Here is a 17197-nt window from a genome sequence, read left to right as displayed (position 1 = left end):
ATGGGCCCAGCCTGAGCCCATCTCGGAGGAGCAGCCATGGCAGCGCAGCGACGCTCCCCGGCGCTGTTTTCCCCCCTCCCCCTAGCTCCACCCCAGTGTCTCCTGGCTCCACCCCCAAAGTCCCCAGATATTTTAAAAATGGGACTTGGCAACCCTAAATATGGCCTGGCCTATGATCCAAAGACAATGCTGATTCATCCCTCTAACTGAAATGTCTTTGTGTATTTTCTGGAAACTGACTGAAGAAAGGAATCATGTAATAAAATCTAGTAAACTGACAAACCAAAAACTAGACTAGAAAACTAGCAGTACAAGTTCACTAACTTCAGTAGACTTAGAAAGGTATAATGCTGTTTAGGATTGAACCATGGACCTCAGTTTTCATTGCTGTAAACTACCATCTTGTACAAAAGAGATAGAATGAGTTAGCACACAGTCTGCAACTGTCCTCATCCACACAACTTCTGCCATTAATTTCAAGGGAGTGTGAATTTCTAACACTGACTACAAAATATATAGGTTTGGTTAGGTTGATTCAATTTATATCCTGCCCTCCCTACCAAGCAGGCTCACATATAGAAAATCAGACAGCAAACACACCACATACCACATACCATTGAAATGAAAGTGATTAAGGGCTTATCTATGTACTCCAGCCTAATTTATTATTTCAGTAGGGTTTAGGCATGCTTAACTTTCCCTAACTGAACTAACTATATTGGAAAGCATGCTTCACCCAAAAGTTTTCCCCATAATGGCTTAATGGAGTTCACAATGCACTTTTTTCAAGTTGGTATAGAACATCTACATAGCATAATATCTACAGGTATTCAAGTTAGTTTTGTCAGATTGCTCATGTTTATGCACACCTGTGTGATAGATAGGGTTGCCAATCCCCAGGTGGGGGCAGGGGATCCCCCTGGTTTGGAGACCCTTCCCCCGCTTCAGGGTCGTCAGAAAGCGGGGGGAGGGGAGGGAAATGTCTGCTGGGAACTCTATTATTCCCTATGGAGATTTATTCCCATAGAAAATCATGGAGAATTGATCCGCAGGTATCTGGGGCTCTGGGGGGCTGTTTTTTGGGGTAGAGGCACCAAATTTTCAGTATAGCATCTAGTGCCTCTCCCCAAAATACCCCCCAAGTTTCAAAAAAGATTGGACCAGGGGATCCAATTCTATGAGCCCCAAAAGAAGGTGCCCCTATTCTTTATTATTTCCTATGGAAGGAAGGAATTGAAAAGGTGTGCCGTCACTTTAAATGTGATGGCCAGAACTCCCTTGGAGTTCATTTATGCTTGTCACACCCTTGCTCCTGGCTCCACCCCTAATGTCTCCTGGCTCCACCCCCAAAGTCCCCAGATATTTCTTGAATTGGACTTGGCAACCTTAGTGATAGAAAAGATTGCAGGAAGATAGTTCAGTTTGCTGCATGTAAGGTTTCATTGCCTGAAGCAGAAAACGAGTACACCCTTAACAGAGCCCAGGATCCAGGACTGCTTAGTCCAAACTATAAGCCCATTATCATGAGCAAATAATAATAATAATAATAAGGGCTTTATATCATACTTAAGGGTGTTTATGCCAATTTATATCCCTAAATTTATAAGGGGTGTTGAGACAATGTGAAATTTTCCTGGAGGTAATCAGAAGCAGCATTAGAACAAGACAACCAGTATTCTGAATTGTGAGTTGTTGGCCTAGGCCTTCCTTCAACACAGACACAAAGGCACACACACACACAGGAAACACACTAGAACTTGCACCTTGAGACATGCACTCTTAAGGATTGCAAGTCCTGATGGGGTTTTCTATTCCTAAAGGTGCCAGATGCCCAACATCTGGAGCTTAGGTAGAATAGAAAATGCAACCCAGTTGTAAATGTAGAGTTATCCAAGATGCGCAATTACAGTTTGTTAGCCAAGGGTTGGCAACTCTCAGACCACCAGGCATTGTACAATACCACAACATCACTCCCTCACTAATATAATATGCTTCGACCAGGGCCCTGGCCCCAACCTGGTGGAATCAGCTCCCTCTGGAGATTCGGGCCCTCCTGGATTTGTTACTGTTCCAGAGGGCCTGTAAGTCAGAGCTGTTCTGCCAGGCCTTTGGCTGAGGCGGGCGGGTGTCTTTAATTAGTCACACCATCTAACTGGCCTCTCCACACTGATACTGACTACCATCTGAACAGGGACTACCATCTGGACTGGAGAAGATCGGGCCAACATAATTGGCATTTTTGGACACCTAGGTTAGGTGTCTACCTTTTCCACGCTGCCTTGATTTGCACTTAAATTGAGCTATTGGCTCAACTGTCTTAAATTTTAACTTTTAAAATGTCTTAACTGTTGAATTGTTTTATGTATCTATGGATGTATTGTTGGTTTTAATTGTGTGATATGTTGGAATCCGCCCTGAGCCCTTATGGGAAAGGGCAGAATAGAAATCCACTGAAATAGTGAGAGAGATATAATCAGGTCATCAAATATCCTGATGGATCAGACCAAAGGTCCATCTAATTCAGCATACCATTTCTGATCATGGCTAGCCAAACACTTCTGGGAAGCTCACCAACCAGATGCAAAAGGCTATTATCCTACCACCCTTTAATTAGAGAGACAATGCCCTCGAACTATTGAGAGCCCAGCACCACCACACACTTTAGAAAATACGGTTTCCAGAATCATCCAGATTCCAAGGCAGCAAGGCGGGAGGGAATACCTCTATAATTTTACTTCCTAAGAGTATCATTTTAAAGGAAGAATGTGGGATCTAGGTAAACAATAAATGGTCAGTTGCCATAAATGGTCAGTTGCCATAAGTCTCTTTTTCATAAAATATAAGGGAAACAATACTGAGTAACATCTTTTAAAATAATTGTTGGTTCTAATTTCTGCTCTAGGCAATAACTGCAAGAGCAGTACTAGGTAGGCGGACAGACAGATAGACGGATGGATGGATGTCTCTTTTCCTATGGGGATGGGAAAGAAGAACCATTAGAGGTTAGCAGATATTAGCTTGATTAGATTCTTTACTCTGAATCATGCACAGTTTCCTTCAGCATTTACTAACCATAACATACACAAAAAATCACAGCTGTGTGTGGACTTTGTATTCTTTCAGTGGGGCAGGAAAACAAGACTGTTGGCATTAGAAATCTGAAAGCAAGAAGAAACGGAGAGGGAGGATAAGGATAAAACTGAAATCCTATGTGTGCATACTTCTGTTGAATTGAATAGGTCTTAATTCTGAGTAACGAAGTAGCAGGGGCAGTGTGTGTGTATTGCAAGAAACACAAGATGAAAAGAGAGGAACATGTTATACAAATGGCGAGAGATAAAATTAAGAGTGTAAGTGAAGGAGGAATAAAAAGAGGAAGAACAGGCCAAGAGAAACAAATTTTTCTGCACACCTTCTGTTAAATAAGCCCAGTTGGACTTAGAACCAGTAAAATGTATAGGCTCATGATGTAGCTGAAAGCATGCATGAAAGGAAAAAAGGAAGGGAAAGTAAGTGCATGCCCCCCTGTGGCATTTGGTTGATTAGAATGAGGGGGAGCTGTATTGAACTGTGGTCCAGAAGGCATCTTGCCTGGGCATAGCTGAATGGGAAGATGGTGAAGCGGCTCTTCCTTCATTTAACACCCTTTTTTGCACAGCAAGACAGGATGACTAGGAAGGAAAACAACTAACTAGTGTCTGAAAAGTTCAATGAATTTCTTTGTTGGTGACTGCCCAGTCTGCTTCTTCCATCGCCCAGTGCACTACTCCCCCTCTTTCCCCGCTACCTCCCCTCCAATTTGCATGTTACCTCCAGTATGGGAAGTGCAGCACAGAGATTAGTGATAGGGAAGCAGAGCACGTAGGCAGGCTTGTAGTGGTAGCTCTGAGCTCTCAAATGATGCCAGAGCTGATGCTACCCTTTTCTGGGGGTTCAGCTAGTAATTTAAATTTGTAGGGACTTAAAGAAGTAAAATATTTTACAGCTTGCAAAATAAAAAGCCTTGCAGGCTAACTTGTGGCTGCCAACTCTGGCCTGGGAAATTCTTGAAGAATTGGGGACACTGCTAGAGGAGGGGGGAATCTGGGGAGTGATTTCACCAAGAAGCTATGGTATACCATACAGCTTGTCTTCTGAAGCGGCCATTTTGTAAACAGTCTGGAAAATCTGCAGCCATGAGGAAAATGTTTATTCCATGTTTAAGGTGGGGGGGGGGGAAGGAAAACCCCTCATATGTTTGGGAAAATTGAAATATTTGTTATACTTCCTTCTTAATCCAGTTTTGAAACTACAAAACTAAGTGTATATTTCACTTATTTCAAAAGAGGAAGTATTTTGATGGAGTTTTTTGTTATTCAGCAACCCCTAAAATCTTCAGTTTTTCTTTTTACAACTCTGTTTCAGCCCAGAGGCTGTTCTTGAGACCCTAAAGCTCTGGGTATGGAAACCAAACTAACTGGCAGCAGGAGGGATGTATCATTACTGCAATATTTGGAGTCATTGAGATTCCAGAGATGGTGGAAGCCTGATCTGCTGCTAGGTTTTACATACTCTAAAATATGGGAGTAAGTGAGTTGCATCTCTGGTTTCCAAAGTGTATGTGTGTGTGTGTGTGTGTGTGTGTGTGTGTATGTGTGTGTATGTATATATATATATATATATATATATATATATATATATACACACATTTAAAAAACCCTGAGAATCTTTCTAAGGGAGGAATAGCATGTAAAAAGTTCATTTTCAACTGCTATATAAGATACACCTAGGGTGACCAGCCTCCAAGTGGTGCCCAGAGATCTCTTGTTTTTACAACTGCTCTTCAGCAGGCAGAGTTCAGCTCCACTGAAGAAAATGGCTGGTTTGAAGGGTGCCCTCTATGGCACTGTGCCATAATTAGGCCCCTCCCCAAACCCTGCCCTCTCCTTGACCACCTCCAAAGTCTCCAGGTATTTTCCAACAGAGACCTGGATACATGTTATACAGGTATTCTGGCTATAAATTAAAATTAGGTAGCCAGAAATATAAGGAGCTTAAACAAAGGAAACCAAAGAGCAATGTTCGGTCTTTCAGTTGTTCAAAACAGGCAAGGCCTATCTGCAGCCCGGCTCAGGCAATGCACAAACTTAAGAAATCAAACAATAATGAAAATACAAGGTGAACAAGATTTCTATGTAGGGGTTGTGTCTTATGCCTACTGATGTTGAAAAAAAGAAGCCAAATGAATTTTGCAATTTCAATATAATCACTTTAAATAAAAGATAAGATACTTAAGTAATAGTATGTGCATCAGCACAACCAAGAAGTAGTTATACAAAAAGCTGGAAACGTAGTGCTACTCATTGGTTGTTTTCGCACTCACCTCCAGCCGGTGCGACCCCCTCTGCACCGCGCAGGATCTGCGCGGATTTCGCACTAAATGCCGCGGAGCAGCCTTTTGCGCTGGAAACTCCCGTCGCAAAAGCCGCTCAAACGTAAATCGCCAAAAAGCAGTTTGGCGTTTGCGCGGCTTTTGCGACAGGAGTTTCTGGCGCAAAAGGCTGCTCCGCGGCATTTAGTGCGAAATCCGCGCAGATCCTGCGCGGTGAAGAGGGGGGTCGCGCCGGCTGGAGGTGAGTGCGAAAACGACCATTGTGTTTAGAGTTGCAGTATTAAGCTTTCTTCCTTGATATCTGAAATTTTTCTTCTCCAGGTATAGAAGTTTAAAGCATTTTAATTATGACATCTGCCAAAGTTGCTTCTTTTCTGGTCGAGTTGCAAAAGGTCATAAGATACACTACCCAATGGTAGAATACTGTACACCGGTAAGTAACTCACTTGTGCTCTGATGGAGATGTCTGAGAGAAGGCATGTGCTTATTATTTTTGTGTAAATTAATGGATGTTTGATATACATGGCTTTTAAAGATATTTTTATTTTCGAAAACAAGATAATGATATATAAGGAATACAAAAGGAAGGGTTATATCAGTGGTGTCAAACATGCGGCCCGGGGGCAGAATCAGGCTCCTGAAGGGTTCCTATCAGACCCGTGAGCAAGTCTGCTGTCTTCTCCCTCTCTCTTGCTTCCTTCTGTGTCACAGCTTGCTTTGCCAGGCTTGTTCAATCACACAGGAACTACGGAGCAAAACCTCTATTTCCTCCATTGGCTGTAGCTCTTCCCTTGGGGAGGAAGGGAAGGAGGGGGAGCTTGCTTTGCCAGGCTCTCTCAGTTGCACAGCAGAGCTACTGAGCCAAGCCTCTTTTCTTGCTATTGGCTGAGGCTCCACCCCCTCCTCCTCCCCTGGGGAGAAAGGAAAAGAGCCAGTGCTTCCTTTGCCCAGTTTCCTCAGTCACACAGGAGAGATCTTTAATCGTGTTTGTCTATGTCCTTTATAAAGTTTATATCTCTGCAACCTGGCATTACATTTTATGACACACATGGCCTGGCCCATGACACACATGGCCATGGCCTGGCCTGGCCCAAGGTCTCATTTATGTCAGATTCAGCCCTCTTAACAAATGATTTCGACACCCCTGGATTATATAGTACTATATAAGGACTACAAAAGGGATACATTATGGAGTATGTAAAACAGAAAATATTTCTCCCAAGCTCCCCTTCATTATAATTTTTAAGACATTTCAAACATTTTGAAATCCAGATTTCATAACTAATCTATATTATAACTATATATTATTAATTTAATCATTGCTACATATTCCGTGTTAACTATGTCATCATTTCTATGTACTATTTATTGCTTAATATACCAAAATTTAAAGGAAACCCTCTTACATAACTCATTAAAAAAATTATATAATTATGTATTTTATATATGTCACAGTAAAGAATAGGGGGTATTTTCATCCAAAAATCAGATCCCTTTGCTTTCATATTCAAAGCTTATCCTCCTGCTATTTCTACATTATAATACATTTTATGCATTGTCATACATTTATGTACAATTTTAAATTGTTTCTCATTCTAAATTTTGAACTTTTTCTCATCCTAAGTTTGTCTCCTGCTTGTATAATAGACATTTCATCTCAAATTTCAAAACTGATCTGTTTCTCAGATAAGCTGTTAATTTTGCCATTACTGCATAAACAGCAAGTTTATTTTCTCATTCTTCTAATTTTGGACAGGTCTGATCTCCATTTTGCTGTGTAGATTATTCTAGCTGCTCTTACCATCTGTTCAAATATCTCTTCCAAAACTTTTAGTAATTTATTAGTCAGTATTCCTAATAGCATATTGTAATGTATTCTGCATTTTTCCATGTATTTCCTTCCAATATCTTTTTTTTCTTTTTTACATATGGTAAGAAGATCCATCTAAATCTTGACATTTACATCATTTTCCTTTGTAATTTTTGTCTGCTTTTTAAATATCCTTTGGAGTAATATACTATCTGAAAAACATTTTATACCAGTTTTTTCTTAGTGCTTGTCTGACTGTAATCTTAGTCTCTTTTTCCCATAACCATTCCCATTAATGCATAAGTATTTGCTTTCTAAAGTTCTGCATTCTTTTAATCGTATATTCTTTCACTTGTTCTTCTTCTGTTTCTAACTGAAGTAGTAACTTGTGTGTCCATCATAATAGGTGGTATTTTTGTTTTATAATCAGCTGTTCAATCTCAATCATCTCTCTTATAGCTCCCCTTCTTTAATCTTGAAACTAATTAGTGATATAATATCCATTGGATATTGATTCCTTCATTTCTAATATCTTGCCAGGACTTAAGTTTTCTCCAAACATTTATCATATTACATTATGTTAAGAAACCACTTTTATTTCTCATGTTTTTATCACGATATACGCTACATTTATCATAATGATTTACATTACTTTTGTTATTACATTGTCCTGTATGCACTTGATATTTAAACCCCAGTGTTGTACAATGCATGGTGAGAAGTAATAGCAGTTGGAATAAGTTGTAATAATAGGAATAATTAGGAACTGTTCACTATTCATTCTTAAAATGCTGCTATATCAAAATAGTTGTACACTAACAAATTCCATATGTAGTGTAAAATGATTAATTTTCATGAGTTCAACATTAATTCTAGGTTGCTTTCAAAATATGCCTAGAGTGGGTGATAAAAATGACTTTACAACTATAGGATTTTATGAAAAGTATTACCAGGCTAATGATGTTTTTAAAACTCATACTGCTCTAATTGCATTATAAACTATCATCTACAGAAATGAACGCTTTTAAAATTAGTTAACTTGCAGTGATTTTGACATATGGTTTTGTTTGTGTTAGTTTTATGATAATAGTTACTTCTTGTTATAAAACCAGTCTTTATGTTAGAAGTATTTTAGGTCATATGCACAGGTCAAGGTGTCAAGGAAATAAAATTTTTAGATGTCAGAATAACGGGATGCTGGAGTAGGTTGCTTGTGGAAATTGAGTCTGCTTACCCAGAGGCTTTTATGAGTAAAATGTATCTTTCCCACACTGTCTACTGGCTGTTATAAACATTCACTTTTTCTATATTATGAGAAATACCCTAGTCTGTCTGCTAATTTTTCTTAATGCATGGAGCTGCCTTATACTGAATCAGACCATCAAAGTCAGTATAAACAACTCCATCAAAGTCAGTATTGTCTACTCAGACTCTCAACAGCTTTCCAGGGTCTCAGGCAGAAGCCTTTAACATCACCTACCGCCAGATCTTTTTACTGGAGATATTGGGGACTGTACCTGGGACTTTCCAAATGCAAAACAGATGCTCTGCTATTGAGCCACAGGCCCTTCCCAGCAGCCTCTCCATAGCATTTAAAAATGCAGGTGTGAAAGAGAGCATATCTTGGTTTAATCCCTGTTGAAGGTTCTTCTTTTGAGATGTATACTGTCGTTTCATCCCTCAGTTATCTTTTAAAATTGCAGGATTTGACTTAAAAAAAAAAAATCTAACAAATTAAACTCAAAGAATTTTAAGGGTCTCCTCTAAGGTCAAATTCAGTGTTAGGAAGAATTTTCCCAGATCAGAAAGTTGGGAGATTTTCATCACATTCAGCGGTGTATGGCTTTGGTTCTGAAGTGAACACCATTTGGGATAATGAACATAAGAGAGCATAAGAGAGAGCTATGTTGGATCGGGCCAGTGCCCCAACCCGTCCAACACTCTGTGGCACAAAGTGGCCAAAACTCAAGTGCCATCGGAAGGTCCACCAGTAGAGCCAGACAAGCAGGAAAAAAAGGAGAGAAAAACTGTGTATTGTAGAATATGCTAATGTGTGAAAGTTCCTAGCAGTGGCTGGTCTAACAATTCTAAGTGCTATAGAGGTCTGTGCTTTCTCATGTTTGACTTGAAAGATTCTTTATATGTTAGGGTTCTTCTATTGGATACACACTTGGTTTATCTGAAACTAAAAATCAGTGCCCTGAGGTTTTAATCAAAGTTTTCATAGTTCTCCACATTCTGCCTATTCTAAGATCATGACTGTGTTATATTGTTGTGCATATCCAAGACAGGGTGTAATTCAGACAAGTCTGAACAGCTGGTCTCAGAACCTGACAGAGAAAATTGTTAATCTTCAAAGTTATAAAGTGCATTAGCACTTCCCTCTCATCTGTAATTAGAGGCAGTTGGATCATAATACACTGACTATTGTTTCTACTTGCTTCTTCCTGGCAAAGTCCCAAACTCTTCATTAAAAATTAATGTAATATATAAAATGACATCCGTTTTTGTAAAAGTGACTTTCCTACTGATAAAGATCATTGAGAAACTGCAAATTCTAATTACCAGTGTATTGAATTTATTATAAAGCTCAGAGGAGAGAATATTCTTCTGACTGGGAAACTTTCTTTTCAAAATACATGAAAGGGTCAGCACTTTTTGTAGTCTCACATACCTGCATAGGTCCTCTGATCAATTTTCTCTATATATATCCAGGGCTGGCCTATCCATTAGGCTTACCTACGTTATTATTTTGAGTGCCACAACTGGAGCAGCACCAAAACAAGCCCTGTTGCCACCCTGCCTGCCTGTGGTGACAGTCTCCTTCCTTCCTCCCTCCCTCCTTCCCTCCCTCCCTCAGAGGGCCCTCTTTCTTCTTCCTTCCCCCATTGGAGCCATGGATTGGCTGTGGGACAAGACTGTTTTTACTTCCTATCTATCCCTGAAGCAGTGGCAGTGCAGCAAGCTCCAGCACCAGAGAGAGCAGTGTAAATAGGTGTGATGTTTCCATATTGTGGGGTAAGGGCTGGATAGTGGTTTCCCTACAGTGCAGGGGAGGAGAGCAAGGAGCATCTTCGCTGAGGTGCAGGAGGAGGCACTGAAGGACACAAAACTATCCACCCTAGGACACCAAAAATCATTGGACTGGCCCTGTATGTGCCTCTGTCCAACAGGCACAAACCTTTTCTGCCAGGTTGAAAATGTTATCTGGAACAGGGTGAAGAGGTTATCTTTCTTGCTGTCTTTTTGACAGCAATTCTTTTTCAGAGAATTACCTTTTCAGTTGTAACACAGATTTAAAATTTAGAAAGCACTGAGGCTGTATTTTATTTTCTATGTAACTTTTTTTAAAGGATGGGTTTTAATTAATTGGTTTGTTAGCTGCCTCTAATATTTAGCAAGATGGAATATAATTAACTAAAATTGATTTATTTATTTTGTTGTTATTAGATATTTAAAATATTTAAATCCTGCCTGTCAACCAGAAAGTTCCATGAGTGGTTAAAAAAAACCCACTGAAAGAAAATACACTGAAACCAAAGAAGCAAATCATAATACAGCAGCACCAAAAGCATAAGCAATAGAAGCAATAAATCATTTAAGGACAAAGAAAGCAAAAACAACATGAATATATAGGCTTGGGAAAGTTACTTTTCAAATTCTGAACACATGTTGGCCTGTTATCCATCAAAGTCAGTATTGTCTTCTCAGACTGGCAGCGGCTCTCCAGGGTCTCAAGCTGAGGTGTTTCACACCTATTTGCCTGGACCCTTTTTTTTTTGGAGATGCCAGGGATTGAACCTGGGACCTTCAGCTTCCCAAGTAGATGCTCTACCACTGAGCCACCGTCCCTCCCCTAGAGCTGCAAGATAATACTGCTAACATCGGCCATGTTTGTGAACATGTTATGCAGATTATATGAACAAAATATTGACTGGACAGCTCCACATACGTTTCTGGACTTGATATTGAAACAAGCTTGTACATCTGCTTTAAATTATAACTGAGGTTAAGGGGAGAGCAGTGATAGGAAATCGGTCAAATGTTTGGATATCTGTGTCTCCTGATTGCATATTGAAAAACGCTGTGACACACTATAAAATTGATATTGTTTTCAGACTACTTCAGGAGAAGATGTTCGTGATTTTGCCAAGGTATTGAAAAACAAATTCCGAACAAAAAGATATTTTGCAAAGCATCCACGAATGGGCTATCTGCCTGTACAAACAGTATTGGAGGGAGACAACATGGAAACGTGAGTATTACAAATAAATTGTATGTCATCTGATAAGCTCCTTGAGCCTTCCCAGTTGGCACCTGCTTCCTTTACCTCCAAACTGCATAACATCTCTTTCGTTTATTTCATTTATGTTTCTTTTGGTTACAAGGAAAACACAAGCTGGGGTTCCAATTGCCATTCTTCATGTCTTTCCTCACCTGCTTACTCTCCAATAATTTAAGCTTTGATTAGCAAAAGAAAAATGCCCACTGCCTTATTAATTGCCCTGAAAGCCTTTACAATGAATGGGTGTAATTTGAAAACCAATTAACCAGAAGATTGAATTGTGATATCTTCTCTTGTTATGGAGAATCCTTTTTCTGCTCCTACTTCAGTTTGATTTGGATTTAAATGTACACTAACTTCCCTCTTCATATTCCTTCCCATCTAATAACCTACAAAAAGATTAAGATCTGGATGAGATTTTTCTTCTAGTTAATAGTAACTGTACTGTATTTCTGTTGGTGATTGCATTACAGCTTGTTTCTTCTGTCTTTTTCTTTATTATTTCAGCTGCTTCCCATTTACATTCATGTTGCTCTATTGAATTTTCTGGTTTTTGGGTTTCTTTTTAACTTCTGTAATTATTTTGCTGCTTGATTTTTTCTGCCTCTCTCTTCACCTCCTCATTTTTTGTCTTGCAGTCCTGTTACTCTGATCAACTTCTGGCCAGTAGATTCTGCGTGAGTACTTTTGCTGAAGTGTGCCACTATTGCTTCTGCTCCAGTCCCTCACGTTTTTGTTTTTTGTTTCTGTTGGGTTTTCTTTTTAAGCATATGTTCATTTCCTCCTCTTTTTTCCCCTAGTTCAACTTTCTAAAAAGGAAAACAGAAAGTGTTCCAAATACAATTTTTTCTCTTTAGTGTCCTATGGGAAGTTAACCTGTTCTTGGAGGATACACTCCAGTTGACTCAAGGACATATGGTTGAACAGTCATCCTGCTACATAAAGAAGTGTGGAACTCAAATGCTTGAATTTCTGGGAAAACAATAAGCAGCTTTGGTTGGGAAAAAACATGTTCAATTTCATTCTGGATTCTCTATTTCCTTATCTCTGTGTGCTGATTAGCTGTGATTAGATTGGTGTGCTGTTTCATTTGTATGTATAGATTTCTTCCTTCAATTGTGGGACGGAATGAGAGTTACAGCAGAACAGAACATTCCTGTCTCACCCCTACTGCAGCCCACATCTCCCCAAAGTGCTGCTTCTGCTGGATAGGGACCTCTATGGGGAATGACATGGGGAGAGGTCTGTAGCAGGGAGGGGAATCAGTAGAAACTGCCCATTTAGTCTGGATCCAACCCATTGGAAGGAAATCACTGTGCTCAGCTTTGTCACCACCCAAAGCATTCACTAAATAGTGGTGAATAATTACAAAGCCAGAATTACTATTTCACTTTAAGTTTTGTGTGACTGAGAATAACTGTACTGTGAAATCCATACAAATGTTAGCTATATCTAAATCCTTGTTATTTCTGGAAGGAGTTACAGTTACGTTTATTTGTTCTACTGAAATCAGTCATATGTAAAAACACTTCCTTCATATCAGCTGAATTGTGCTTACAGCATCAGTTGAAGAAGCAAAGCACTATTAGTTTTCAGCTGAGAGTCTTTTATTATTGAAAGACCTTATTAAATTCACTGATTAATTAGTTTACCATTTGCATATGTGAATAACCAGTGGGTTGGCATCTGTCCACTGTTATAACTTTAAGATTAGTCTTATTTGCTTACACTATTAAATCACACATGCACCAATTACTAGTGAAGAAAGACTAAAAATAGTCTGTGAATGCTACTAAAAATGTTCTGAGATGTGTGGCCTCTGCTGTATGTTTGCGCTAAATGACTACTAAAATAAGCATTGCTAAAATTGCAGTTCACTGGGTACACGTGATACAGACACTGTTGTGAAGATTGAAGACACTCGTTCTAGGACACCTAGGAGTCAACATGAGGTTGTTTATTGCATATATTTAAATTTTTGTGTCAAATGAATGTCATCAGCACCGGGAATAAGGCTGCTGTTAAGGTCATCTGCTTGTAAATTTAGAGTAGGTTATAATTCAGTGGATTCTTTTATCATTTAAAAAATCAACACACAGTAGATACTTGGCAATGGTGATATTGCATCATACCATAACTTGATTTCTTATTTATGCAGCAAAATATAAACTATATTAAACATAGTTCCTCTCACAAAACAACAGAGTAACCTGGAAAGACATTATCTGACCTGCTGGTGGCATGCACCCATTAAGGTACTGCATCCACAGTACTGCATCCACAGTTCACAATCTTTATCTTTCTGCTTCAGTGACAGTTGAGAGAGAACTGGCTGGGCTCCTGGTGCCAGCATGGTGTAGTGGTGAGGCTAGGATCTGGGAGGCCCAAATTCAGATCCACATTTTGCCATGAAAGTTATCTGGATGACATTGGGCCACTTGCTTTCTTCATCCAAGCTATCTCATAGAGTGGGTGTTGTAAGGATAAAATGGAAGTGGGGATAAGCTGTTGGGCCACCAGTAGAAAGAAGCATATAAAATAAATAGTAAATACTTAAAAATCTTAAACAGTATATTGCTTCACCTGTTTTAATCCAGCACATCTTCCAAGCAAAGTGAATAATGGTATGCCTTTGACATTAGAGCAGATGAACTGAGCATACCATCTGTGAATAGATACTGGCATAATGCAAAGAAAGTTATGATGTGTGTGTATGTAAATAAGATACAAATATCTTTATCTCTCTGTCTGTCTCTCTCTCACACGCATACTTAAGACATACTCGTCAGCAGAAAGTCCTGTGTTGCAGGTTAATTTGTTTCTATATCTCCATTATTTAGTAGGAAAATAAAGGACTTCTTAAGGCATTCTCTGTGAAATTCATTTGACCTCAGAGACAGCCATTTCACATTGCAATGTACATTGTTCCTATTTTTTTTAAAAAAAATTACCTTCTAATGGTGCTTGTTATGGCAGAAGCAAATGCTCATTGAAAATTTAGCATGGACTTGCTTTCACCCCATAATGTGTAAGACAGTTACATGTTTAAAAAAAAATCTTGAAGAGCTGAGGCTGGTTTTGGCTTTACAAAACATACTTTGGTGGTATGCATGTCTGTTTAATATATTGTGGAATGAAAGCAAGTACATGTTAACTTTGTGACATACCACTGCTTTTTGTAGGAAAGTAAAACCATTCTTATTGGTTGAAATTAGGATGAATCAAAGAATATTGGAGTTCTCTTTTTGACTGAGAAAAGCAAAGACAAGAAAATACTAGATACATGTGAGATCATTATAAAAGATCTCATTGTAATTCATGGTAATTAGACATTGTTAAAACATGTTTTTCTTCATGGTCACCTTGCAATCATATAAATGGGTTCTTTTAATTTTTTAAGTTTGAAATCACTTTGAGACTGAACCGTCTCTTTCAACTAGAGCCTGCTACTCAACAATCTCAGTGCTATCCTCTTCTTGTATACCCAGAATGGATACTTTGTTCTTCTTGAAAAATAAGTATGACAGCTCATCAGTTGTGTGAGTTGTATGAAACTTTATTTGTCTCAAGGCCCATCTGTAGTTAAAACCACTCACATTTGGAAAATGTTCAGATCAAGGCTTTTTTTGAGCAGGAATACGCAGGAAAGTAGTTTTAGCTGGCTTGCTGCCAGGGGGTGTGGCCTAATATGCAAATTTGTTCCTGCTGGGCTTTTCTAAAAAAAAAACCCTGTGTGGAACAATGGTGACATCGGGGTTTTTGGCCTAATATGCAAATAGGTTCTTGTTGAACTTTTTCTGCAAAAAAAGTCCTGGTTCAGATAGATACAGAGAAGCTCATTCGGATGGCCACGTCAGTTTGGTTTGAGATCAGGTTGTAATCTCAAGTTTTCCAACTCATAGATTTACAGAGCAGTGCTAGGCAGAACTACACCCTTCTAAATCCATTTAAGTCATTGTGCTTAGAATGAAGAAAATGCTTAGATTGCACTACAGTTCTCCCATGTCATGAAAAAAGTTTTAATTAGCCAAGGACTTGCTGGCAAAGTTGCCACCAATGCCACTGATGTCTCAAGGCACTAGAACCTTTATAAAGTTTGTAAGGAGGATGCAAGTTCTCACTCTGCACTTAACTTGGTTAGGGCACAGTAATCTCCAGCTGACAAAGAATATTGGAAATCGAATGCCATTGCAAATTTCAAATTTTATTATCAAAGATTTCAGGTTTTCACGGCTGGTAACATCATTAGGGTTTGTAGAATCTTTCGGGCTCAAGTGCCGTGTTCTACTGGAGAAAGTTTTTCTCCAGTAGAACACGGCACTTGAGCCCGAAAGATTCTACAAACCCTAATAAAATTTTATTCTTCAGCAATGCTTTCTCTTGCATGACCAGCTACTTGGAAGTTCTTGCCACTTGCAAACTTTATCCAGCTATTCATGAAGGTAGCTATCGTAGTGGTCATATACTCTGCATTCTGATCCACCTTACTTTCAATTGCATAGGAACAAAGACCATTCTGGTGCACCAAACCACACCATTCTGGTGCACCAAACCACTGTAATTGTGACATGTTGATATGACCACATTGCAGCATATATGGCTAATTAATCTGTAATTGTACTATTTCCATCAAGATGCCCAGTATTAAGCTTTTCATGAAGCACTGAGAAGGCTTTGGGGCATTGAAAAGGCCCCTTCCTGACTAGAGAGATACCTTTAAGCTAGGGAGGGTTGTAATTCATTTCCTGATTTCCTTGTTTATTTTAATTCCATTTCAGTTTCCTTTAAACACTGAGCATCAGTGAATATGTTATCTTATTATTTAAACCCATACAACAATACCATTTTGATCTGACTGTTCTTGTGGACAGCAGATCTCCAATATGCATGTAAAATTTGCTAATCCCTCCCTTTCCCGTGATCCTATTTGACTTTAAATGAAGAGGGCAACAATGCATGTACAAATAGGTGTGCATGGAACTTTCTCAGCTATTAATGTGAATTCTTCAAAACACACAGGATTTTGGATCAGTGTTTTAATCTCAAAATTTACTGAATTTGCAAGAAAATTGTAGCTAACTTTCGCATATACAAAACAGTATTGTGAAGTCGATTATGTTCTGTTAAATATCAAGCAAGAAAAACAAGGCATTACCAAATGCAGCTGAGGTCTGATAATCAGATTTTTTAAAAAATGAAATGTCTATGAGGCAATGCAGTTTATGAAGTATTACTATTAATATACTGCTAAGTAGCCTTTTTAAAAGTGTTCTCATATACATTCTGAAGTCTTAGGATAAATTTGTAAGGCTATTTCCTGTTACAGTTATAGGAAGCTCTGTACTGAATTTCTTAATAAACTTTATAAACTTTGGTAGAGTCTGAAAGCACTATAGTAAATGTAGGTGCCAAGTTTTGACAAAGGAAAATAGAAGAGTGATCTGTTTCTCCTAGAAAAAAAATAAAATGTTCTTTGGGAGACACAGTATCTAGATTTTATATGGTAGTTAGCGGTTTTGTATAAAAATAAAATGAGCATCCATTTTGTCAAAGCCTGTTAGGAAGAGAAGCATTAAAATCTCCCTAACTGAACAGCTATTAACCTGAAAACCTACATCTGGCCCATGGTAAATTAAAATTACGTGAATGCTTTACCAAGGGTTGCTTACATTTCAAATTATGATTAAAAACCAAGCTGCTTCCACACAGCAGTGATTTTCCATGTAGTTGC

General features: G+C 38.8%; 1 protein-coding gene across 4 annotated transcripts in view; it reads left to right on the top strand.

Moving 5' to 3' along the window:
• Nucleotides 1-17197, top strand: part of DMD (dystrophin) — a 1885017-nt gene that overhangs the window by 1828249 nt on the left and 39571 nt on the right. For all 4 annotated transcript variants that reach the window (XM_060234097.1, XM_060234096.1, XM_060234099.1 and 1 more), the window contains 3 exons: nucleotides 5693-5804; nucleotides 11300-11436; nucleotides 12105-12143. In XM_060234097.1, coding sequence (XP_060090080.1) covers nucleotides 5693-5804; nucleotides 11300-11436; nucleotides 12105-12143 — 288 coding nt within the window. The remainder of the gene's footprint in view (nucleotides 1-5692; nucleotides 5805-11299; nucleotides 11437-12104; nucleotides 12144-17197) is intronic.

Source organism: Heteronotia binoei, chromosome 3 (genome assembly GCF_032191835.1).
Source record: "Heteronotia binoei isolate CCM8104 ecotype False Entrance Well chromosome 3, APGP_CSIRO_Hbin_v1, whole genome shotgun sequence".
Classification (NCBI taxonomy): Eukaryota; Metazoa; Chordata; class Lepidosauria; order Squamata; family Gekkonidae; genus Heteronotia; species Heteronotia binoei.
Note: the sequence above shows the minus strand (reverse complement) of the source record. Positions and strands in the feature narration are given on the sequence as shown.